At 41.0% G+C, this 26,580-nt stretch overlaps 1 protein-coding gene across 1 annotated transcript in view; it reads right to left on the reverse strand.

Moving 5' to 3' along the window:
• zgc:158464 (uncharacterized protein LOC791139 homolog) overlaps positions 1-26,580 on the reverse strand; it is a 203,605-nt gene that overhangs the window by 14,174 nt on the left and 162,851 nt on the right. Inside the window, exons 4-5 of the mRNA XM_063005154.1 lie at positions 4,808-4,982; positions 1,878-1,997 (exon numbers count right to left, since the gene is read on the reverse strand). Coding sequence (XP_062861224.1) covers positions 1,878-1,997; positions 4,808-4,982 — 295 coding nt within the window. The remainder of the gene's footprint in view (positions 1-1,877; positions 1,998-4,807; positions 4,983-26,580) is intronic.

The following is a 26,580-nucleotide window of genomic DNA, read 5'->3' on the forward strand; positions in this document are numbered from 1 at the left end:
GAGTCTGAATCCCAGCTCTGCTACCGGCAGGCCGGGTGCCTATGCGGACAATGATTGGCTCATTCGAAGGTAAGTATGCCAGATGAATTCCTCATAACTGCTGCAATTACGATATCTGCTGACTGATCAATGGTGCCTGCACAGAGACGGGGGATAAAGGGGATAAGTGTGTGATAAGGATCTCCATATGAACCCGCCTCATGTTGGTGAAATGAAGCAGTCGGCTAGTGCACACGTGTAGAATGGGTGTGTTAGTCATGGCTTTCCCAGTCAGGAGGAGGTGAAAATGCAATTAGGTAATTGGATACGACTAGACTGAACTAGACATCTATGGGATATTTTGACCACCATCATCAACACACCACCCGACAGCCAATCAAGTAAAAGAATGTACTCTAACGCTTCAGTATAGTTTCAGAGATGTGTAATAGATGCATTGAAGCTGGCGACTCTTTGTGGCTACAAACCATAGCCACAAAATAAGTCCCACTCCTCACCACTGTTTGATAATCTGCCCTTTGTTTACATCAGTAAGAATTTGAAATTGCATTAGTCTGACATATAAAACAGCCCTCGCTGCAGCTTCCCTTCACCCCTCTCACTTGACTTGCCCCTGGTTCTTCACCCCCTTCATTTATCCCCAGGTCAGTAGATGTAAGGTGACTCTGTTAAAGGTGACCGGGTGGATTCAGGATTACAGAGCTGTCACCGAATGTCAGACTGGCCTTAACTAACCAGGGGGTCGTCATCCACAGTGTACAGGACCACAGTGCAAGGGGTCAACTGGACGCACACAGAGAGAGGGAAAAAAGGAGGGTATAGAAAGAATTATATGCAGATGTGGCATAAATTTAGGAGGAGGGGATATAGATTTTTTTTAATTAATAGCATGTAAAGCATATGTAACAGCATCAAACCATGTATGGAGTTTTCCTGAAGGAATGAGGGATAAAAGCGAAAATAATGCACTAACCCACCACCACTGAGATCTTCAGCTCTCGGATTTGAATTCCAGATGGTGCCATTCAGAAAACAATATTCAGAAAATAGCAACCAGCGAAATGGGCATAACCTTATCATCCCCCCCCCCCCCCCCCCCCCAACCATGATCAACAGTGTCTTCTGAACAACCAGGCTGGTAGTGATGCTGAAAATCCGAACTGAGGAGCTCAAACACCTTAAGCTGGTGGACTATTGTAATAGACAGCTGAACCACCTGAGATGTTCTTTGTTTTTGCTATATTATTTAGTTATGAGAAATACTGTATGTGCAAAGCAACCATCCACTGGCAGGTAGCCATGGTAAAAGGTAGCAGTCACCATCCTTGGGTTCTAAACCCAATCTGGTAAATTGGGAACTACCTACCTACCTTCCTACCTACCTACCTACCATCCATCCATCCATCCATCCATCCTTTCATCCATCCATCAATCCATCCTTTCATCCATTTATCCATCCTTCCTTTCATCCATCCTTCCTTTCATCCATCCATCCATCCATCCTTCCTTTCATCCATCCATCCATCCATCCATCCATCCTTCCTTCCTTTCATCCATCCTTCTTTCCATCAACCATCCATCCTTCCTTTCATCCTTTCATCCATCTATCCATACATCCATCCTTCCTTTCACCCACCCATCCTTTCATCAATCCATCCATCCATCCATCCATCCATCCATCCATCCAACCAACCACACATCCATCTCTATAAAAACTTTGAGAAAGCCCCAATATAAGGTATAAGGCAACACAAGAGCCATGAACCAGTCCGTTATTTCTGTTTAATTAAACAGAAGACAACATGGCTGTTCAGAGAAATGACATTGAAAGTGTTAGAGAGAGGAAAAAGAGAAGTGTAGTATTACTGGAAACTTACTTGAGTGAGAGTGAAAAGTCGTTTTTACTGGTCTCGCTGTTTCTCACCAGGTAACTGGCCTCTTTACACAGCCTCAGCAAGGACTCGGCGTCTGTCCGACTGATCGCGCCGTGATACCAGCTAAAAATAAATAAATAAATAAATAAATAAATAATAAAAATGATAAAAATTAATTTAAAAAAAAAGCAACAAGAAACAAAGAAATTACAGTAAATAAATCATAATATTAAATATATGTTATTATGTCTCTATTATGTTATTATTAAATATATAGCATATAATCCATAAATCCCATTCAAAATATTAAATACATAATGTTAACATTAAAAAGGAGAAAATGCAAAAAAAAGTGATATGTATTATGTGATATTATTCTGAAAAAAAAAATAAAAATAAAAATACAAAAGTAAACATGCATCAGCTTTGTGGTGAATAAGGTTCTATAAAGTTATTTAACTTGGCAGATTATTCATCCTGCTTTATGACTTTTATACACTATTATTATTTTTCAATAATATAATAATATTAATAACAATAGAGTGGTGCAGCAGGTGGTGCGTCCTGTGTAGTGTGAGGGCCTGGGTTTGATCCTTTCTTCCTGTCTGTTAGAATCAGGCTTTGAAATCCGCCTGAAATCCAGCAAGAACAACTTTAAGGAACAATAAAAGTGTCCTCAGGGTCCAATCTCAACTGCAAGCACTAATTAAATAAGTATTCCTATAATATCTGCATGAATATAAATAAAACTGAATGTTTCTTATTCAAAACAATGAGCTAGCCAGGCATCCATCGTAACTAAGAGTTATATATATATATATATATTTATTACCTACCAGCATTGTACTGTAATACTTCCTCAATATTTCTTACATACCTTGAGCCTTACTTACTTAATAAGTCTGTCTCTTAATAATATTTTCTGATGTACCTAAGCCTTTTTTTATTTATTTATTTATTTATTTATATACCATGAGCTGTTGCAATACTTGACTTTCCCCTTGGGATTAATAAAGTGATTGATCGATCGATCTGTCTGTCTGTCTGTCTGTCTATAAGGTTGCAGAAATCAGATCTTTAGTAAACATCGGTTTCTAGAGATCTGTTCAAAATCCCAAACAGGCATGTAACGATATGCTACGTTGTGAGTAATAATTGTTGATTTGTTTGTTATATTGATTAAACACACGCTGTGAATTTAATGCAGCTGGTAGAAACCTGTGCAGAAAAATATGAAAACCTTTCAAAACATGAAACCTCATTTTAGAGACAAAGACGTGTGCATCTGTGTCACGTTTAGTGTCACTCAATTACTAAGCAGCCTAGTAAGGCATAAAAGACTGCCTTAGTAGTAAGAATGAGCTACATTAAAACACAGCCTCTGCCTTGTTAACAAAATTTTATGATCTTGGATTAATCAATATGCAGTAAGGACATTAACAGTGATTGATGGTAGCAACTCCAAATTTATAATCACCAGGTACTTTTATTGTCTTAAAGAACAGTGATAATCTAGTTGGTAGAGCTTTGGGTTGTCAATTGAAAGGCTGAGAACTTGAATCCCAACTCTGCCATGCAGCCACTGTTGGGCCCTAGATCAAGGCCCTTAACCCTCTGAGCTCCAGGTGTGCCATACAATGGCTAACCCTGCGCACTGACCCCAGCCACCAAACAAGCTGGGATATACAGAAAAATAATTTTGTTGTACTGTACACCTGTATACACTGATCAGGCATAACATTAAAACCACCTCCTTGTTTCTACACATTGTCCATTTTATCAGCTCCACTTAGTAGTTCTACAGTTACTGACTGTAGTCCATCTGTTTATCTGCATGATTTGTTAGCCCCCTTTTATGCTGTTCTTCAATGGCCAGGACTCTCCCAGGACCACTACAGGTATTATTTGGGTGGTGGATCATTCTCAGCACTGCAGTGACACTGACATGGTGGTGGTGTGTTAGTGTGTGTTGTGCTGGTATGAGTGGATCAGACACAGCAGCACTGCTGGAGTTTTTAAACACCTCACTGTCACTGCTGGACTGAGAATAGTCCACCAACCAAAAATATCCAGCCAACAGCGCCCAGTGGGCAGCATCCTGTGACCACTAATGAAGGTCTCGAAGATGACCAACTCAAACAGCAGCAATAGATGAGCGATCGTCTCTGACTTTACATCTACAAGGTGGACCAACTAGGTAGGAGTGTCTAATAGAGTGGACAGTGAGTGGACACGATATTTAAAAACTCCAGCAGCGCTGCTGTGTCTGATCCACTCACACCAGCACAACACACACTAACACAACCACCACCACGTCAGTGTCACTGCAATGCTGAGAATGATCCACCACCCAAATAATACATACTTTGTAGTGGTCCTGTGGGGGTCCTGACCATTGAAGAACAGCATGAAAGGGGACTAACAAAGTATGCAGAGAAACAGATGGACTACAGTCAGTAATTGTAAAACTACAAAGTGCTTCTGTATGGTAAGTGGAGCTGATAAAATGGACAGTGAGTGTAGAAACAAGGAGGTGGTTTTAATGTTATGGCTGATCGGTGTATAATAGGGACATTAACAGTGGTTGATAATAGCATAATATTTTTACTATCTTAGATTAATCAATATGCAGTAAGGGCATTAACAGTGGTTGATGGATGCAACTCCAAATTTATAATCTCCAGATACTTTTATTATCTTAGGTTAATCAATATGTAAGAAGGACATTAATAGTGATTGATGGAAGCAATTCTGAGTTTTAATGATTCAATACTATTGAAGCTTAATTATCTAGCATTTAGTTTAGATTAAAAACTGTCAGCAAGTGAAATAAATAAAAATAATATAATACTTTTATAGCATAGCTTAGACTAGGCCTATCTTCACTGCATACTGTTTTCATTGTATCGTGAACCAAAATCTCAGACACTCACAACTGGCTCTCCAGTGGCATGGTGGGGTCGATGCGCTCGCCCATCAGGGGCCCACACTGATCCACCGAACTCATCTTCATGTTCACCAGGCAGCCGCTGGAGTGGCGCTGGGGCGGCCGGGACTTCCCGTCCTTCGTCGGAGACATTCTGCCTTTCTCCGCACCCTCGAACTGAACTGCAAAGCACACAAAAGCACACACGCATCCGGATTACTAACACTGCACGGATCACGGTCCCTCTGAAAACGTCCCTCTGAGGGAAGCTGCGTTTACGAGGCTCTTAAATAGGCTTTGTTTTATTTCTGCCCAATGGCCAGGTATTTTACGCATGATGTATGGAAGATTCAAGATTCGGCCAGAGTAGTGGAAAATAAAGAAATCCAGCCTTTTCTTGTCTGATTGTCTTTATTATGTTTCCAGGCGGTTTTCATATTTCTTGTAGCACTGAAGGTAATTCAGGTTGTGCTAGTTGTTTATTGCTTTGTGTTTGGGTGCAAGAACATCTGTATTATATATAAATTTCATATTAGATTTACATTTTCAGCATTTAGCAGACGCCTTTATCCAAAGCGACTTGAGGGTTTAGGGCCTTGCTCAAAAGCCCAACAGTGGCAACCTGGCACATGTGGGGCTTGAACCAGTGACCTTCTAGTTACTAGTCCTGTGCACTAACCACTGAGCAGTACAGCCCACTACCACTACAGTATAAACTGTTTTCTATGTTCCTAGTGATGTTAGTCCTAACCAAGTATAAGCCATAAAAAACCTAAAGACTGGCGCTTAGGTGGCACGATGGATGGATTTTCCACTAGCGCACCAGCACTGGAATTGTGAATCCTTTGAGGTCGTATCTCAGCTCTGCTACCAATCAGCTGGGCAACCCTAGCAGGTATAATCGGCAGTGCCTGCAGCAGTCAAAATGGGCCACTAGTCTGCAGGGTGGGAAAAAATTGGACTAAAAAAGGGGACGGGCTCTTCAATGCTGTGTAAAGACAGGGTTAGTAGCCCTGTATAGAGGTAAAGAAACACTGAAATCAGCACACAAATCCACCAAAGTATAGGCGAATAAGAACGGGTTGTATTGTCATGTTGAGCAGTGTACCAGTGCCTCTCCAAAGTAAACTGGGACTTTCTACAGAACATCTCTGCTCCAGAGCTCCAGAGTCTGAAGAGCATGGTGCCACTCCAGCAGGGGGCGTTATAAGCCCCACAGGAAGTTGAATCGGATCTGTTTACTCTCTCTGTGCCATGAGAATGAGAATACAGCATAGCCATGAACTTTTTCAGACAGTCTCTTTCACACCCATGTAGCTTTTTCCAAAAAAATAAACACAATAAAAACAAAGGAATCAATCAGACACCACTGTGTACACATGCACACACACACACACACACACAACACTCCAAAAAGGTCTTTGTTTAATCATTGAGCGTGATCTCAGCTGCTGTCAAGGTTAAAAGTGTCCCACAGGTACAGATGTACCCGGGTGTGTGAGCAGTCACTAGGTGTTTGATGGCGTGTAGATTTTCTGGCCTTGTGCAAACGTGGGAATGCAGGAAGAGTAAATACTGAATACACTCTTATCTTGCATCGCTACGATGAGAACTAATACTAGCTGTTCATTAGCTATTTACTGACAACACTAAAAAAGAATTTCGTTGTACTGTACACAACATACATACAGTCATCTTCAGCGGTGTTTTCAGCTGGCTGATCATCTACAGTACATTGACTATGAGAGAAGGAGGGAGGGTGAACGCCCTAAAATAAATAGGTTTTCTGTAAGGGGTGTGTTGCCGCATTATGCCCAGTGATTCCAGGGAAACCGGATTTACTGTGACCCTGACCAGGATAAAGCAGTGGTAATTAATTATTGAAAGAGAAAAAAATGAATGAATTAAAAAAAGTAAGAAAGGAAAAAAATTTATGTATGAATGAAAGAAAGAAAAAAAGAAAGGACAAAAAGAAAGAATGAATGAAAAAAGAAAAAGAAAGAATAAAAAGGAAAAAAGAAAGAATGAATAATTGAAAGAAAGAAAAAAAAGAGAAAGCATGAATGAAAAAAAATGAAAAAAGAATGAATTAATTAATGAAAGAAAGAAAAAAGAAAAAAGAAAATGAATGAAAAGTATAAATATAAGAAAAAACAATGAATAAATGAATTAATGAAGAAAAGAAAGAAGAATGAATGAATGAATTAATGAAAGAAAAAGATAAGAAAAAATGAAGGAAAAGAAAGAAAAAAAGAAAATTAATGAATGAATTAAAAAAAAAGAAAGAAATGTAAGAATAAGAATGAATGAAAGAAAGAAAAAAGAAAGAAATGAATTAATTAATAGAAAAAAAGAATGACAGAAAGAAAGAATTAATGGAAAAAACAATGATTAAATTAATGAATAAAGGAAGAAAGAAAAAATAAATGATTAAATAAATGAGATGTGCCCGTGTTGTGCAGAACTCCATGTGAAGTCCGCTGATCTGGATACATTTTACTCAGGAGTCTATTGTTGCTAAGCTGACGCTTCCTTTTCCCATTGACATGGGAGTTTAGTAAGGTCGTCGATGCTACCACATAGGTCAGAGGTAACAGGTCAAAGGAAGTGCGGGTAGTCTCGGTTTATTAATGCTGTCAGTCACCTGCTGGTATAATGTGTTCCATCTGCAGACTCAGCGTGTTCCTCTAACATCCTAACACATTAGAAACACTCACTACACGCTACGATACGTGAGAGCTAATGACAGTACTGTGAAAAAGTATCAGTGCAACCTAAATCTTCACATCACTTTAAATCTTCACACGATCACAGTTCAGAAAGAGGCGAGTCAGCTTTTAAAACACATCAGTCTGAAAGGGTTACAGAGGCATAGTCAAAGTTCTGACTCAAATCCATTTAGGTGATGCGGCAGGACCTTGAACGAGCAGTTCGTGCTGACAAGGCCACCAGAGTGGCTACATTAAAGCAATTCTGAAAAGAAAAAGTGGATCCAAACGAATCCACAGTGATATAAAAGATCATAATGATCATGATCACTCTCTTACCTTCATCGGTACTACAACCTGTTTTGAGTACCTGTCCAGGGGGGCGCGAGATTTTTTTACTTCTAAAACTAAAGCAAATCATTTTACATCCACAGGAGACATATTTGATTAGTCTCGCTGACCACGCACATTTGTGGGTTGTGTGTGTGGGGGTGGGCTGTGGTTTAGGGGTTTGGGGGGGATGGGGCGCAAGTTTGAGGTCGGCACACGAAAGGGGGCTGAAAACCCCTGGCCTAGTGGTTAAGGTACTGGACTAGTAATCACAGGATCGCTGGTTCAAGCCCCACCACTGCCAGGTTGCTGCTGTTGGGCCCTTAATTGCTCAGACTGTAAACTGTAATGTAAGTCGCTGTGGATAAAGGCGTCTGCTAAATGCTGAAAATGTAAATGTACAGTCTTAGAGCACATTCTTAAATCAGGGATGATTTATTGAACAGTTTGTATTTGGGTGAATGACTTGACTCCAGATTTTACTGTAATCAAATAAAAATATTTATTAATTTCCTCCAAAAAACTTAGTATTGCAAATTGTAATTGCGTCAGTAATGCAAAATGAATGTTTTGTGTAACGGTTTTACTTTTAGACAAATAATGCGTTAATAAAGTATAAAATCTAAACATTTATAAAATAAATTAGTTTATAAATGCTTTTGGTATTATTTAATACATATTTACTTTACCACTAAAAGGTTTTAAAATGCACAACATTTCTACAATAAATAAATGTGTTTTTATAAATGTACAGTTAATTAAATCACGTGTTTTTGAAAACAGCATAATTTAACTATAAAAAGAAAAAATAGAATTAATCAGAATGTTTATTTTATAAGATTGTTCCACTTGTGTGAGTGATAAAACAGCTACAAGTAAATAATGGAATTTAAAAACAGCTATAAATAATATAAATATATACGAAATATTAACTATAGTTTACATAAAGCAACTCTTGAACTTTGAATACAACTGATTTATATTTGTGGGAGGAAACCCACGCAGACACGGGGAGAACATGCAAACTCCACACAGAAAAGACCCGGACCACCTCACCTTTGGAATCGAACCCAGGACCTTCTTGCTGTGAGTCAACAATGCTACCCACCGAGCCAGCGTGCCACCCCCTACCCTGTATTTAATCGTCTTTAACGTGTGTGTGAAACAGATTTGCATGCATCCAGAACTGTTAAAAGCGTCTAGTTTTTAGAGTAATGAAATATACCTTTCACAGTTAATGGCCCGTTGCTATGGAAACCAAACTGGCAATGCTGATTTCGGCATTTCAGCGCTGTCAGAAATGTCTATTCATAATACAAACTCTCAAAGATACACATAATTGACATAACAGAAGAGAGTGTGTGTGTGTGAGAAAGATAGAGTGTGTGTGAGAGAGGGAAAGAAATAAAGAAATAAAGAGAAAAGACAATCCAGAGGTGTTACAGATGCTGTATGTTTTGCTCTGGTTTGTAACTTTATTTGCCAGGTTGCTGCAATGGAGAGATTTTCCTTCACATTTCAGTAAGGTGGTTCTTTTTTTACTTGTAGACACTTATTTTTATATTTAGTTTAAAACATACCTGTAGTTTATTAACACAGCCTCTTGCTGGTAGTTCCTCACTTCCTATAATTTTGTTAGCTACCACAGAACAAATGAGCCATACCAGCAATGTTTTGGATGTTTTAAATTCCTATCATATTTTAAAGTTTGCAAATACTTGTCTGTGGAAAGAGGAAGCTAACTACATACAGCTCCATCATTACGCTGCTTACAGGGTTGCCATATTATGACAAATCCTTGACTCTTCACATGGAAGTCCATATAATAAGATACTGATTCAGTCTGATTGAGCATTAGAGGAAAGCGAGTGCCTTCCAGTTTCATGTTATAAATATGGCGACTCAAAGATAAAAATAATTAGTGTGTTAAGCATTCATTTCTGGACATTCATGTCCTTTCCTCATATTAAAGACATTTACATTACATTTACATTTTCAGCAGACGCTTTGGCTCAAGTGCCCAACAGTGGCAACCTGGCAGTGGTGGGGCTTGAACCAGCAACCTTTTAATTACTAGTCCAGTATCTTAACCACTAGGCTACAACTGCATTTGTGTTTAGCAAGTATAAATGTACAGAGCTGAGGGTGTGAGCGTTCCCCTCAGCTGTTTGCATGATTAAGATAGGGCAACCACGACTTTCAAATTGGTCACCACTGTGATGTACAAGCCAAAACCCCTCTATTACATTATTAACTGGACTATTGCCAAACCAGCAATGACATTTTGAATGAAATTCAAATATTATTTGGCCTTGTAAATATGTACTTATTTATCTTCTACAAACATGTATAAATGTGTTTATGTCATTACAACTAACTGTTAGTTCCCAAAAAGAATGCTGCCTACTGAGGTGCCTAATTCTAAGTGATAATCAGACTGAATAATGAGGGAGAATATCTGATGCTTCCTTAGAAGTGAAGGCAATCCCAGCATTCAGTGCGGCACAACTTTTCTCACAAAAAATTGCAAATATGGCGGATGGATGCGGAGCAACAAAGAGTTCTTTAGAGTAATGGAGTAAAAAAATTCATATTTTTAATTTGTATAAAGGTGTACAAGTGTCATTTATTTGCAAATTTGGGCTTGTTGTGACAATTTAACTGTTTTCAATACACGGAAGGAGATGATAGCTGGCATGCTAGCAAGTTGTACCACCTGAGCGCACTGGAGGCAAACTGTCTTAGTTTAGTTTGTTTGTTTATTAGGATTTTAACGTCATGTTTTACACTTTGGTTACATCCACGACAGAAACGGTAGTTACTCATTACACAAGATTCATCAGTTCACAAGGTTATATCGAACAATTGGACAATTTAGTGTCTCCAATTCACCTCACTGCATGTCTTTGGACTGTGGGAGGAAACCGGAGCACCCGGAGGAAACCCACGCAGACACGGGGAGAACATGCAAACTCCACACAGAAAGGACCCGGACCGCCCCGCCTGGGGATCGAACCCAGGACCTTCTTGCTGTGAGGCGACAGTGCTACCCACTTAGCCACCGTGCCGCCGTCTTAGTTTAGTAAGCGAAAAATGTGGTGACGTAATCGCCATAATCCCTGTCTAAGACGTGCGTCCAAATAATCTGCCTGATGAGTCTGAAGTCGTATTAGAATCCTCTCTATTTAGGTAGCTGCCCAGGTAGGCAGTAGGCAGCAAGGCAGCTCACTAGGTTTTCAGACTTTGAGGTACATATACCCTTTAAGCAAACAGCACATATCTGCTCATGATTTTAAGATTCCACACCACCAGAAAACACCAAGCACTCACTCTCCTCATCTGCTGACCTTTCCTGACCCTTAACTACCACAATATCAGCACTAATACCTGAGATCAGGTCATATCCTTGGTGCCATCAGCATTCACGTTCACGCTTTAAAGCAGCCACGTCGCCGAGATCAACCTTTATGTGTTTGGATGCTGCAGACTAACCGCCCCTGACCTTTTAATGGCCGTGAGAGCTGACACATTGGTCAGGTAGTGCAATAAAACAGACTTCCTGTGTGAACACAGAAGGCTAAAATGGGTCGGTGTGCATCTCAGAGGGGTAATATTCAACAGGTTCCAGCATGAATGTGAATGCACAAAAACAAGGCCCCAAAATACAGGAGTACATACTCCTGGTCTGGAAAGCAAACTGACATTGACTCAAGTGAACACCTTTTGGATAAAATGAAACATCTATTGCCAAGCATTCATTGACTGTTTGACCACCGCTTTGTCCTATTCAGGAGGCAGTGAGTCCGTTTCACTGGGCGAAAGGCAGTATCGTATCTCCAATTAACCTGTGGAACTGTGGGAGGAAACCGGAGCACCCGGAAGAAACCCACGCAAACTGGGAAACGAACCCAGGATCTTCTTGCTGTGAGGCAACAGTGATACCCACCAAGCCACCACACTGCCCTATTGCCCATATTGACCACACAATCAGTGCAGGTGCCAACCGGTTTTGGCCGCTACCTTTATACCAGAATATGTTTTACCTCACTTATCATTTACTTAGTACCATGTACTGTCTAACACCACTCTTTTTTTCTATTTTATCTGCTCACGCCTCCTCCGACAGCCCTTAGCAGAACCCTTTTTCACCTATGCACTCTGCACAGGCGCCTCTCTATCTGCCAATCAGGGTCCTTAAACAGCGTTTGAAGACCCCACCCACATAGTCCGGTTATCCCGCCCTAGCAGAACCGTGTCTGCGACAGTCACTGCCAATTACGCCAGCTAGATGGTGCCCAGCCGACCGGTGTCAATGCCGAGTTTTGCCACCTGGACGCCGCCAGCACTACTCGTCTCTAGTCTTGTCTCCCTTAACTACTTTTAGATCAGAAATGTGTACTGTATTTATTGTAGGTCTTTGTATTTATTGTAATGTTGTTCATCTGCACTGTGTATATTGTATCGTCTTGCACTTTTGTTCTATGTTGCATCCTGGTCCTGAAGGAACGTTGTTTCGGTTCAATATGTACTTGTATATAACTGAAATGACAATAAAGCCTCTCTTGAACTCTTGAATGGAATGTCCAGCAACTTCATAGTTTGGCTGTACAATATATTAGATGCTTTGTGGCTGCAAGCTTCAAGCTTATCGAACAGACCTGAAGGATCCTGGATGTTTTTCCTCAAGAACACTGCAATTCTGCACTCGGCTCGAGCGGTACAAACTTTTTACATGGTTTAGATTTACAGCCTGTCAGAAAGCCCGACCTCATAAATCTGCAATGTAATAAAAACACAAGCGTGAATGACTGTCCTGATCTCAATTTTATAAGAAGAGCCTCTAAAAGCAGTGAAGCACTCAATCTGTGCCAACACTCTGAAACATAACAGAGACACTTTTATTCTCTTTCCTCGTCTAAATTTCAACCTTTCCCGACACTTGAGCGTTCTCCGTGTCTCGCTTTTTACTCACACTCAATTTCAATCCATCCAGACAATGTTTACAATTCGTGTCTACATCTGTTTTTTTACTTCACGCAGTCTCTTTTTTCTGAATCAGTGACAGCACGACAAGACATGTGGACAGCAGTATTAAACCTGTACTGGATCTCCTATGGAGAGACTGATTTTGTACCCACTCTCTATAGACTGAGAAATGAAATAAAAGTGAAATATCAGCAGTCGTTCCATAAGTAGAAATAAAGAAGGAGACAAAAGAAACAACATAGTGGAATAAACTTAGAGAAAACAGGCTGAGCACTGAAATAAAAGAAGAAAATAAAGACTGAAAGGCAAGACAAGACAAGGAATGAGCATTTCTTGTATTGTGCTCATTGTGTGTGCATTTTTTTAATCTCGAGCACAGATGACGGATCTGAAATGGAATCCCTGTATCAGATCAGCTGTCAGTCGAAGAATGACGGATAAGGGAAGGACCCTCCTACCAAGACAGTCTCCTCACAGAAGCCCACAGACTGGTGGCCGGTGATAACACAGAGGTCAGGTACCAGGATCAGCAGTATTTCCTCATGCCAGAAACCAATGCCCAGTCGTAATGGATTCTGCTCAAATGTCAAATCAATTATGTGGCTGAAAATGAGGATAAGGACCAGCATTTGGCTTCCATATTTCTCCTTTACAATCCTCATGGGGAATTTCAACCTTGAGGAAGTGCCAACCTCTATCTACATAATGATGATTTTATATAGTTATATACACTGATGAGCCAACATTCTGACTACACTTGAAAATGCAAATGACAAAGCCTATCTTCAGTTTCCTTCAGAATCAAGTGTCTGTCTGTCTGTCTGTCTGTCTGTCTATCCGTCCGTCCGTCCGTCCGTCCGTCCGTCCGTCCGTCCGTCCGTCCATCTATCTATCTATCTATCTATCTATCTATCTATCTATCTATCTATCTATCTATCTATCCATCTGTCCGTCCATCTGTCCGTCCGTCCATCCATCCATCAAGAATCACACATGTCAAATAGATAGTTTGGTGGATAGTTGGGTAAATGGTTAAACAATAAAAGGACAGACAGATAGAGGATACAGACTAACAAAGTGACAATCAGAGGCAGACAGACATACAGACACAGACAGACATATAGGTGTATGAAAGGATATACAGTAGTTGGCTGTCTGGCCAGATGAATGGAAGGATAAATTAAAGGCTGGACAGATAAAGAATACGATAAATTGAATGAATAAATCCCCCCTCCCAATTTAGCGTAGCCAATCCACTGCTGGGGACCCCAATGGCGTCCAAGGGGGGTGCATATTCACCTGACACACACTTCCTCACGTGTGCACAGTCCACCAAACCCTTCTTACTCTCGCATACTTCGGTGGATTTGCGTCTGAGGCCACGCTCAGACTTCTGTGCCCCTACACTTTCCGTACAAGCCGGCTGGGCAAGCCATAGTCTAGTGGTTAAGGTACTGGACTAGTAATCAGAAGGTCGCTGGTTCAAGCCCCATCATTGCCAGGTTGCTGCTGTTGGGCACTTGAGAAAGGCCCTTAACCCTCAATAGCTCAGACTGTATACTGTAACTGTAATGTAAGTCGCTTTGGATAAAGGCGTCTGCTAAATGCCAAAAATGTAAATGTAAATCTGTACAGGTGCCCTGCGCAACCAAGGTCCTTACACAGCATTGATAACAGCAGTGATAACCCCACCCCTTATTCCAGTCCAATTTTGTCTGCTGCAGGCATTAGCCAATTGTGCCTGCTATAGGGTACCCAGCCGACCGAAATTTGAACTCAGGAGCTTAGAATCTCGGTGCTGGTATGCTAGCGAATTACCACATGGGTGCCCAAATTGAAGGAATGTTGGATCGAAGGCTAAATAGAACCGACAGAATTCTAGATTATTTCATAGATGGATGAATAGATGACTGTATGGATGCAGAAAGCGAAGACAAGATGAATAGATGGAGAATATAACAGAAAAAACAAAAAGACAGATGGATGAATACATTTATATATACATGGAAAATTAAATGGACAAATCATAGTCAGGTGCTGTTTTAGAGTTTGGGTTGCCATAATAATGCACTTAATTTTAATAATTATTGCATCAATAATTGCACAATAATTGCACAGTAGCCACTAATGATTTGATTGATTACAAATATGAAAAAAAAACAATGTTTTATGATGATGTTATGATGTATGTCGAGCAATCTAGAAGGTAAACACAATCGTTTACCAGCCACCGAAAAAGCTGCTGGAGTTTAATGATGGAGAAGATAAACTATTAGAAAGACCTTGACATTTCACTAAATAAATATCCACACACGCCTCTACTGCCTATATACTTTGTGACACAGAGAAAGATGAACCAGCAAACCTTGAACACATTTACTAATGAAAACCACTTAATTCTCCTTCAGTGATAGCACTTCCATTACAAGTGCAGCACTCAGTAGGGAAGACCATTCGTAATTCATCCAGTATTACCGGCTCGCAATTAAGTTTTCCTGTTTCACTGCTGACATGATTAACAAGTCACCGTCTGCTTGCTATGCTGGGCACACATTACCAAATTACCTCACGTCAGACTCGGAACAGACGAGCGAAAAGCAGAATTCAGTTCAACCTTTCAGTGATATTTAAACATGTCATGCTAGATCATTTTAGCTGAATGAAGTGAAAAATCATGCTGCTTTTTTCTACATCGCACACCAACATTTAAAGATTTAAGTAATAAAGCTCCAAAGCAAAACAAAGCAAATCTCCACAGACTGAAGCTGCCAGTTGAGAGCACACAATAAACTCTGGATATCTTTTAACGATAGTGCTTTTATTCCTCTGAGACGTGCTGGAGAGATGGGGAGAATCGGACAATTGGTTCGCGTTAGGAAACAAAAGACGCGGCTTTTTCATCTCAGCCAAACAAAAGATTGCTATTTATATGCAGATGTAATATCTTCCCTGTCGACTAATGTTCAGAAATTAAAATCATGTTGAGCTAATGAGGAGGGCTGTCTGCAGCAACGCTAGAAAAGGTGAAACCTGCCTATAAATAGTCTCGGTGTAAAATTGTGCCTTATTCCCAGCTAATCCGTCATCTTCACAGAGGTGCGGCACGGTGGCTAAGAGGGTAGCACTTTAGGCACTGATGCTGGATAAAAGGGCTTGGCTAATAACTATCGTTCAATTTATACCAGTTGGGTTGAGGTCAGGGCCCTGTGCAGGCCACTGAAGTTCCTCCACACCGAACTTACCATGCCATGACTTCAAAAGGAAGCACATGCAACATTTTTTTATTTCTAAATAATTGATCTTATAAACCTGTTAGCAATGGGTTTAACTAACAGACCTGAGCTCAATAATTAGGAGGTGTGTCACATACTTCTGACCACATAGTGTATATTTCCACACTTTTATTCCACTGAGGAACCTGAGAGACATAGATCAACTTACTCCTAATCTCCGAACTGGCCTTTGGCCCAGATCAATCAGGGTTTACTTACAGCGAGCTGACATGCTTAAATCTCCACACATCACTTAAGAAACAGATACCTTTCCATCGCTTCTGCTACATATATCTTCACTTATCGGTCTATCCGAGGTCAACACCAACAGCAGATAATGCATCCACGAGGACGCTATTTTTTCTGAATGGCGCCTCTAAGCTAGAACAATAATAGCAAATAAATGCCAACATTGACACAAAAACCACTTTTACAGCAGATATCACTCAGCAGACGTATTATGTTGTACTCAGAAGCTTAGTTTTAGTTGACATTTCATACACCGCTGCTTCAGATTAAATTTCCTGGGGCACTGGAGAAGTCTGTAATCTCCTGAGAGAAATCACTGGAAGTGTATTTTCTCCACACGCTGAAAGCACAATCGTGGACTGTGGGAAAAGTAAATATTGTACAGCGTGAGCATAGTAAGTGCCAACAATACCAAATGTACTGAGGAAAAAAGTAGCAATATTACTGTAAGACTTGGGTCACCATTATATGCAGTGATGTGATACATAGTTTGGCCCGGTGCTATTAAACTAAATGAGCCGATTGCAGTAACTCTTGACGTCTGGTGATTTTCCACCTCAGAGGTAGCAGATGTTTCTGATCAGCAAGAAAAGCATTAATCAAAAAGCTGTACATTAGCTTTAGCTCAACACCTAATGCTTATATGTTCACAGCTACAACTATTTTTCAATATGTATACCATGCCGTTATAGCTACAGTTAAAATTAAACGCTCTTGAAGGGGAAAAGTGTGACGTCTTTAAAATTAAAAATCTTTTATTAGTTAAACTGTATACAACAACATACACTGATCAGCCATAACATTAAAACCACTCCACTTACCATATAGAAGCACTTTGTAGTTCTACAATTACTGACTGTAGTCCATCTGTTTCTCTGCATGCTTTGTTAGCCTGCTTTCATGCTGTTCTTCAATGGTCAGGACCTCCACAGAGCAGGTATTATTTGGGTGGTGGATCATTCTCAGCACAGCATTGACACTGACCTGGTGGTGGTGTGTTAGTGTGTGTTGTGCTGGTATGAGTGGATAAGACACAGCAATGCTGATGGAGTTTTTAAACACCTCACTGTCACTGCTGGACTGAGAATAGTCCACCAACCAAAAACATCCAGCCAACAGCACCCCATGGGCAGCATCCTCTGACCACTGATGAAGGTCTAGAAGATGACCAACTCAAACAGCAGCAATAGATGAGCGATCGTCTCTGACTTTACATCTACAAGGTGGACCAACTAGGTAGGAGTGTCTAATAGAGTGGACAGTGAGTGGACACGGTATTTAAAAACTCCAGCAGCGCTGCTGTGTCTGATCCACTCATACCAGCACAACACACACTAACACACCACCACCATGTCAGTGTCACTGCAGTGCTGAGAATCATTCACCACCTAAATAATACCTGCTCTGTGGTGGTCCTGACCATTAAAGAAAGCAGGCTAAAAAGGTATGTAGAGAAACAGATGGACTACAGTCAGTAATTGTAGAACTACAAAGTGCTCCTATATGGTAAGTGGAGCTGATAAAATGAATGAGTGAGTGTAGAAACAAGAAGGTGGTTTTAATGTTATGGCTGATCAGTGTATAAACAGTCCTGATTGTCAAGTGTACTTTGTTCTTTTGGTTGCTCCTATATTTTTAGAGGGTCCCACAGTGGATCGTTCTAGTCCCTATACCAGATTTGCCACAGTTTACACCAGATACACTATCTGTGTCTTTATCTGGGCTTGGGACCAGCACAGACAAGTGAACCTCCAAATGGCTAGGCTGTTCAGTTAAAACTCACCCCCTATCCCTAGTCATAGCCAATCATGTCTGCATAGACGCTTAAGCAGCTGATATAATGGTCAGATAAAAAACAGGTCCATATACTTTTGGTCATACAGTGCATAGCAACATATTATTTAATAATCTAACCACTACATATTTATTTACATTATAACAATGACTGCCATCTCCATCACCTATATGAAGAAACATTTGCACCAAGTAATACAATGTGCTTATTTTAGATCCCTCTAATCTCATATTAAATCAATCCAGCACAGACCTGAGCCGTTCCACTTCTAAATCCTCTTACTCAAACAATTTGTCATTAAATGCAACATTAAGATTTTTGGCAACCGCACTTTCAGACCTCACTGAAAACAGAGCAATCACTGTGTCACTGCAGATGAAGTGATGAAAAGATGAAGACATGAAGGCGAGGGTCAGACCCACCCTGGTGGTATTGCTCACAGGCCGAGACCACAGACGAAGTGCTCTGTCCCGGGGAGAGCTGGGTCGCCTGTGGAGGATCAGGAGAAGCCTCTACCACCTCCACCAGGGGGGACGTAGTGTTGAGCTGACCAACCGGAGGAGGCCACGGGAGGTCCTTTATCACTTTAATCTCTACTGCAGAGAGCCAGAGAGAGCCAGAGGAGGAGAGGCGAAGCAAAGCGCATAGAGAGGAACAAGCAAATAATAAAATATGGAGAGGAATTGCATAGTGAAGATAAAAGAATAAATAAATTAGAAAAATAGTGAAGAAAAAAGATAAACATAGAGAGATGGAGAGTAAGAAAGACATACAGAAGGTAGCAATGTAAAAACAGAAAAGCAACCAAATATATAAACAAATGGGAAAAATATATTGGAAAATATAAGGTAATAAATAAGAAAAAAGGAAAATAATTAAAGCATAAAATAAAAAATGAAGCAAGAGGAAAATTGTACATAGAAAAAGAGCGAGAGGGGAAAAAGCCAGAAGAGGAAAGAGAGGAAAAAAAGACAAAGATTATGAATGAGTGAAGGAAAGAACTGTAAGTCAGTTAAGTACAGTTCAGGTGAAGGACACACAGTCAGATGTTAGAAATCAGAAAGTGAATGAAACAGGAAGAAAGTGATCTTGGAAAACTGCAGAGTGGAAAAAAAAGAAATGTTAGTACAGTAGACCCTTGACTTATGAATTTAATTGGTTCTGAAGGGCTGTTCTTAAGTCAAAATGTTCGTTAGTTAAACCTATTTTTCCCATAAGAAATAATGTAAATAGAATTAATCCGTGCCAGACCTCCCAAACCCCCCCCTTACCTAACCTTTCTAATGTCTTAAATGCTCTTTTTTGTTATAAATACAAGTATATTTTCCCTAGAATCTTAAATTATAGAATAGACATTACTGTAATAAACAATAATACACAGTAGTACTGTACTGTACATAAAAAACACATTTCAGTACAGTACGTGTGCTGTACTATACACCATAATAAATTTCATTCCAAACATAGAGGCAAGATCAGTCACTCGAACGCCACGCTCATAATCTTTTTTCAACAGTAAAATATAAAGAAAACACCGGAAAAACACCGTCCGCTGTTCTACAATTACTGACTGTAGTCCATTTATTTCTCTACATACCTTTTTAGCCTGCTTTCACCCTGTTCTTCAATGGTCAGGACCCCCACATGACCACCACTGAGTAGGTATTATTTGGGTGGTGGATCGTTCTCAGCACTGCAATGACACTGACATGGTGGTGGTGTGTTAGTGTGTGTTGTGCTGGTATGAGTGGATAACACACAGCAGCCCTGATGGAGTTTTTAAACACCTCACTGTGACTGCTGGACTGAGAATAGTCCACCAACCAAAAGAATCCAGCCAACAGCCCGTGGGCAGCGTCCTGTGACCACTGATGAAGGTCTAGAAGATGACCAACTCAAACAGCAGCAATAGATGAGCGATCGTCTCTGACTTTACATCTACAAGATGAACCAACTAGGTAGGAGTGTCTAATAGAATGGACAGTGAATGTACATGGTATTTAAAAACTCCAGCAGCATTGCTGTGTCTGATCCACTCATACCAGCACAACACACACTAACACACGACCACCATGTCAGTGTCACTGCAGTGCTGAGAATGATCCACCACCTAAATAATACCTACTCTGTACTGGTCCTGTGGGAGTCCTGACCATTGAAGAACAGCATGAAAGGTGGCTAACAGAGCATGTAGAGAAACAGATGGACTACAGTCAGTAATTGTAGAAATACAAAGTGCTTCTATATGGTAAGTGGAGCTGATAAAATGGACAGTGAGTGTAGAAACAAGGAGGTGGTTTGTTATGGTTGATCAGTGTACATATATATATATATATATATATATATATACGTATATATATATATATATACAGTATATATATATATATAGAGAGAGAGAGAGACAGAGACAGTTGGAGTCAACTTGTTCAGACGCCACGTGTTTCGTTCGTGTGCGAATTTCAGTTCGTAATCCAAAATTTGTTCGTACATTAAGTTGAAAAAAATCACTCGTAATCCAAAATGTTCATATGGTAAACGGTTCATAAGTCAAGGGTCTACTGTATATAGGAGTGAAAGGATCGCTCCATCTGTCTTAGTCCAGGTTCTCCAGGTTCTCATTCCCAGAGGGGTTACATCTGTAGGATTAACCAGTATTAAGTTCTGGAGACTTCATTACTCTTAAGGACTTTACAAGATGAAATATGGACATTTCTATGAAAAATCTTCCTCAAAAGATGGAACACGACCATATGGATCATGAATACATATACAAAAGCTTTTTTCCTTTCAGTCAACAGAAAGCAGCCAGGTGTTCAGTGCATTTCTTAATGAAAAAAAACAGCAGCACGACGTGGCCTGTATGACGGATCCTACAGGGACGACGGGCTTGCCAACAAAACTGCTGAATTAATGAAACAAAAAGAACATCATTTAATTCAGTTGAATCCCTCTTCACCCTGCTGTCAGAAACTAGATGCAAAAACAAAAGCCACTTACAAAAATTAATCCTCTAAACGGTTCCCGTCACACATGAAAAGAAGATAAATAATCCATGGTAAAAAAATGCATTGCTCATATGGGCTTGGAACTGCCAGACATCAGCAAGGGACAAGAGGACAAGGACAAACTGTTAGTTTGTTGACTGCAGATGCAGCGTCGAGCCACTCTGCGTTTTACAAGCCAATAAAGCAAATCCTCAATTATAGGCGTCCAAACAGTGAGTTATGGACTCGTCCTTGTCCTCAGCCACAAAGAAATCACTCCGTACCCTCCTTACTCAATCTCCTACCCTCCTACATAGGTACACTGATCAGCCATAACATTAAAACCACCTCCTTGTTTCTACACTCACTGTCCATTTTATCAGCTCCACTTACTATATAGAAGCACTTTGTAGTTCTACAATTACTGACTGTAGTTCATCTGTTTCTCTACATGCTTTGTTAGCCCCCTTTCATGCTGTTCTTTAATGGTCAGGACCCCCACAGGACCACCACAGAGCAGGTATTATTTAGGTGGTGGATCATTCTCAGCACTGCAGTGACACTGACATGGTGGTGGTGTGTTAATGTGTGTTGTGCTGGTGTGAGTGGATCAGACACAGCAATGCTGATGGAGTTTTTAAACACCTCACTGTCACTGCTGGACTGAGAATAGTCCACCAACCAAAATATATCCAGCCAAAATGCTCCATGGGCAGCGTCCTGTGACCACTGATGAAGGTCTCGAAGGTCTCTGACCAACTCAAACAGCAGCAATAGATGAGCGATCGTGTCTGACTTTACATCTACAAGATGAACCAACTGGGAAGGAGTGTCTAATAGAGTGGACAGTGAGTGGACACGGTATTTAAAAACTCCAGCAGTGCTGCTGTGTCTGATCCACTCATACCAAAACAACACACACTAACACACCACCACCATGTCATTGTCACTGCAGAGCTGAGAATGATCCACCACCTAAATAATACCTACTCTGTGGTGGTCCTGACCATTGAAGAACAGGGTGAAAGCAGGCTAAAAAAGTATGTAGAGAAACAGATGGACTGCAGTCAGTAATTGTAGAACTACAAAGTGCTTCTACTGTATATGGTAAGTGGAGCTGATAAAATGGACAGTGAGTGTAGAATCAAGGAGGTGGTTTTAATATTATGGCTATTATTTAACAACCCAGTGGCAGATACCTACATGGAGCCAAAACACATGGTGGAACATGCTATATATCAAGTATTCTTTTGCCTCTTGTATGGGCAACCCGACCAGCTGTGACAAAACAATGTCCTTTTCTCCATCAGACATGGCCGTTTGGGTCTGCTGAGCCTGAAGACACCACTGAGACCAAGACCCAGGACCCAAGCATCAAAAATTTACTCTAGGGGAACAGTTCAGTGACAATCCAAGACACAGTTCAGTACCTTTCTTTCTGATGGCAAAGGTACAGAACACATACACCTTGAATACTGCCCCAGTTAATAAATATTTTTCTACCTTTCTTTTGAACTTTAAACAGTACTGCAGTCCTGACAGTGACTGGTTAGAGTAGAAAAACAAAAGGCTGGACTTATATGACATTCTCTAACCACATTCTCTTCATGGTAACTGGCATGACGGCCATTGTTAAAGAAAGGCCAGCTCGATGACAGCCAGCAAAGGAGATGCCGTTATCTCTTCCTGCTGGCGAATCGGGACCGACTCAGTAAGTCAGAGAGAGGTCAGTGGTTTTGACAGCTAATAAAATAACTCGCTCAACAACAGGGTGAAGCTAAGGGCCGTCAGTGGCCCTATTAAAGTGCTAATACTCATTGGATGGAGAGGATTAGCATGTAATTGTTCTGGGAAAGAGAAACTTCGTCAATTCTTCCCTTAGGAAGGATGCACAGTCAATTCAAGCAGGTCGGACGCAGCCCAGTTGACACACTAATAAGATGAACTGTCACTCTTCTAACCTGTTTCTGTTTAGGGTGAGGAGAATCCAGTGGCTCTGATTCACACTCTGCTAATGCGAGTCTCTGCTAGCACTGAACTCGATTAGATTAGCTGTTGCCTGTGGGACTTCACAAAGCTGGTTCAAGCTTCCTAAAAAAGATGCCTCTAGAGGACGACTCGTAATGAACTTCTGAAAGCCTGAAACATTTAGGGCTTATTTCAAGAAGTCCATCAAGCAAGGATCAGTGGGTGGAAAACAAAGTAAGGATGGGGGAAAGAGGCCCAACCCAAACTCTGTATTATCCCTTTAGGAATTGTATGGTTCCAAGGTATTTGGTGTTGTGTATAGGGTAGATGTGCCTTGTGCCCAGTGTGAAACCAGACCTGCCATGACCCTGACCAGGATAAAGTCACACACATTATATATGTATATACACTGATCAGCCATAACATTAAAACCACCTCCTTGTTTCTACACTCACTGTCCATTTTATCAGCTCCACTTACCATACAGAAGCACTTTGTAGTTCTACAATTACTGACTGTAGTCCATCTCTTTCTCTACATACCTTTTTAGCCTGCTTTCACCCCGTTCTTCAATGGTCAGGACTCCCACAGAGCAGGTATTATTAAGGTGGTGGATCACTATCAGCACTGCAGTGACACTGACATGATGGTGGTGTGTTAGTGTGTGTTGTGCTGGTATGAGTGGATAAGACAAAGCAGCGCTGCTGGAGTTTTTAAATACCGTGTCCACTCACTGTCCACTCTATTAGACACTCCTACCTGGTTGGTCCACCTTGTAGATGTAAAGTCAGAGACGATCTCTCATCTATTGCTGCTGTTTGAGTTGGTCATCTTCAAGACCTGCCCATGGGACGCTGTTGGCTGGATAATTTTGGTTGGTGGACTATTCTCATTCCAGTAGTGACAGTGAGGTGGTTAAAAACTCCAGCAGCGCTGCTGTGTCTGATCCACTCATATTAGCACAACACACACTAACACACCACCACCATGTCAGTGTCACTGCAGTACTGAGAATGATCCACCACCCAAATAATACCTGCTCTGTGGTGGTCCTGGGAGAGTCCTGACTATTGAAGAACAGCATGAATGGGGGCTAACAAAGCATGCAGAGAAACAATGGACTACAGTCAGTAATTGTAGAACTACAAAGTGCTTCTATATGGTAAGTGGAGCTGATAACATGGACAGTGAGTGTAGAAACAAGGAGGTGGTTTTAATGTTATGGCTGATCGGTATATATATATATATATAAATATATACCAACTACAATGACAACAAAATAAGTGTGAACCGCTGTACAAATGTTAATGATGTCTGGGTCTGCAGCACTGATGGGACATGAAGTTGGAAGCCTAAAATGTCAAACATATTTAGGCCTTATGTGCATCTTGTTCTCCAAGAACAACTCCAGGAAAAGGTTTAGGTCTTAATGAGTACAGCTGGTGTAGCTTGCGTCTGGATTTCGAATCATTATTCCCAAGTGCCAAGTAATACATTATAGTTGAGGACAGGCTTGGGCTTCTGGGTGTAATATTAATCCTCACAGCAGCTAGCTTCATAAGGAAAAGCATAAATGTAAAATGTATGAGGGTGGGGGTGAGTACTATTACCTTACAATATAATATAAAAAAATAATACAGCGACTAAGCTTCAGTAGCAACTTCATCCAGTCTAGTGTCTTGCAGTTCAAGTATTCAACCAGTATCTGGTATCTTTTGCCACTTCTTGAAATAAATACACTGATCAGCCATAACACTAAAACCACCTCCTTGTTTCTACACTCACTGTCCATTTTATCAGCTCCACTTACCATATAGAAGCACTGTGTAGTTCTACAATTACTGACTGTAGTCCATCTATTTCTCTACATACTTTTTAACCTCTTTCACCCTGTTCTTCAATGGTCAGGACCCCCACAGGACCACCACAGAGCAGGTATTATTTAGGTGGTGGATCATTCTCAGCACTGCAGTGACAATGACATGGTGGTGGTGTGTTAGTGTGTGTTGTTTTGGTATGAGTGAATCAGACACAGCAGCGCTGCTGGAGTTCCACTCACTGTCCACTCTATTAGACACTCCTACCTAGTTGGGTTACCTTGTAGATGTAAAGTCAGAGACGATCGCTCATATATTGCTGCTGTTTGAGTTGGTCATCTTCAAGACCTGCCCACGGGACGCTGTTGGCTGGATATTTTTGGTTGGTGGACTATTCTCAGTCCAGCAGGGACAGTGAGGTGTTTAAAAACTCCATCGGTATTGCTGTGTCTTATCCACTCATACCAGCACAACATACACTAACACACCACCACCATGTCAGTGTCACTGCAGTGCTGAGAATGATCCACCACCTAAATAATACCTGCTCTGTAGTGGTCCGTGGAGAGTCCTGACCATTGAAGAACAGCGTGAAAGGGGGCTAACAAAGCATGCAGAGAAACAATGGACTACAGTCAGTATTGTAGAACAACAAAGTGCTCTTATATGGTAAGTTGAGCTGATAAAATGGACAATGTGTGTAGAAACAAGGAGGTTTAATGTTATGGCTGATCTGTGTATACTTTTTGACAAACGACAACAACAGGCCGTTGATGTTGCATGACCGTGGAGATGAGCAATGAGATTGCACCCTCATGATTTAAAAGCTGGCGGTCAGCCAAGTGTACTGCAACTATCCAAAGATCCTGTGCGGAGCGTCTAAGGCTGAGACTCGGAGTTCATAAATATGCGCTCAGTGCTGAATAACAATGGGGACTTTGAACAAATTTGGCCAAGCTCCCCGCTAAGACACTCAGCCCGGCATATCAGCTAGCTGTAGCTGACGGTTTGTCCTTTTTCTGAACCAGTCACAGTTGGGACACACTCCATGCTTATGAATTGCATAACATTTCCAAACCTGCCCAGAGGCGAAACAGACTGGAGGAGTCTGTCAGGATGTCCTGATTTGTGCCTAATCTGGAGAAGCTGCAGTATCCAAAAATAGGACACAGAGGGTTGGAGAACAAACTCTCTTTTACATTTTCATCCACGCCTGTCAAAGTCTTAATGAAGACACAAGTGAGTGCGGTTACATTCACATTAATAATCTGAGCATGGATCTCAGTAGTGATCATACATCAGTAACACAAATTTAGAAATGGATGTTACATGGTTTAGGATTTAGTTAGTTAGTTTAGTTTATTTTCCTCCCGATCTAGTCGTACCCAATCACCCAATTGCATTAGGCTTCCTCTCTTCTGACGTTGCTCTCCACCCTGATTGAGGAGAGCTGTGACTATAACACACACCCTCCGACACGTGCCCAGTAGCCGACTGCATGTTTTCAATGCACGAGGTGAGTTCATATGTGGATCAGCTTTGTGTACGAACAGCCACACCGTGATCCTCATTATCCCCTGTCTCTGTGCAGGTGCCATCAATCAGCAATGTTCACTTAGGCGCCCAGCCTGCCGGTAGCAAAGCTGAGTTTCGAACCGACGAGTTTGAAAT

The sequence above is a fragment of the Trichomycterus rosablanca genome, chromosome 11 (genome assembly GCF_030014385.1).
Source record: "Trichomycterus rosablanca isolate fTriRos1 chromosome 11, fTriRos1.hap1, whole genome shotgun sequence".
In the NCBI taxonomy this organism is placed as follows: Eukaryota; Metazoa; Chordata; class Actinopteri; order Siluriformes; family Trichomycteridae; genus Trichomycterus; species Trichomycterus rosablanca.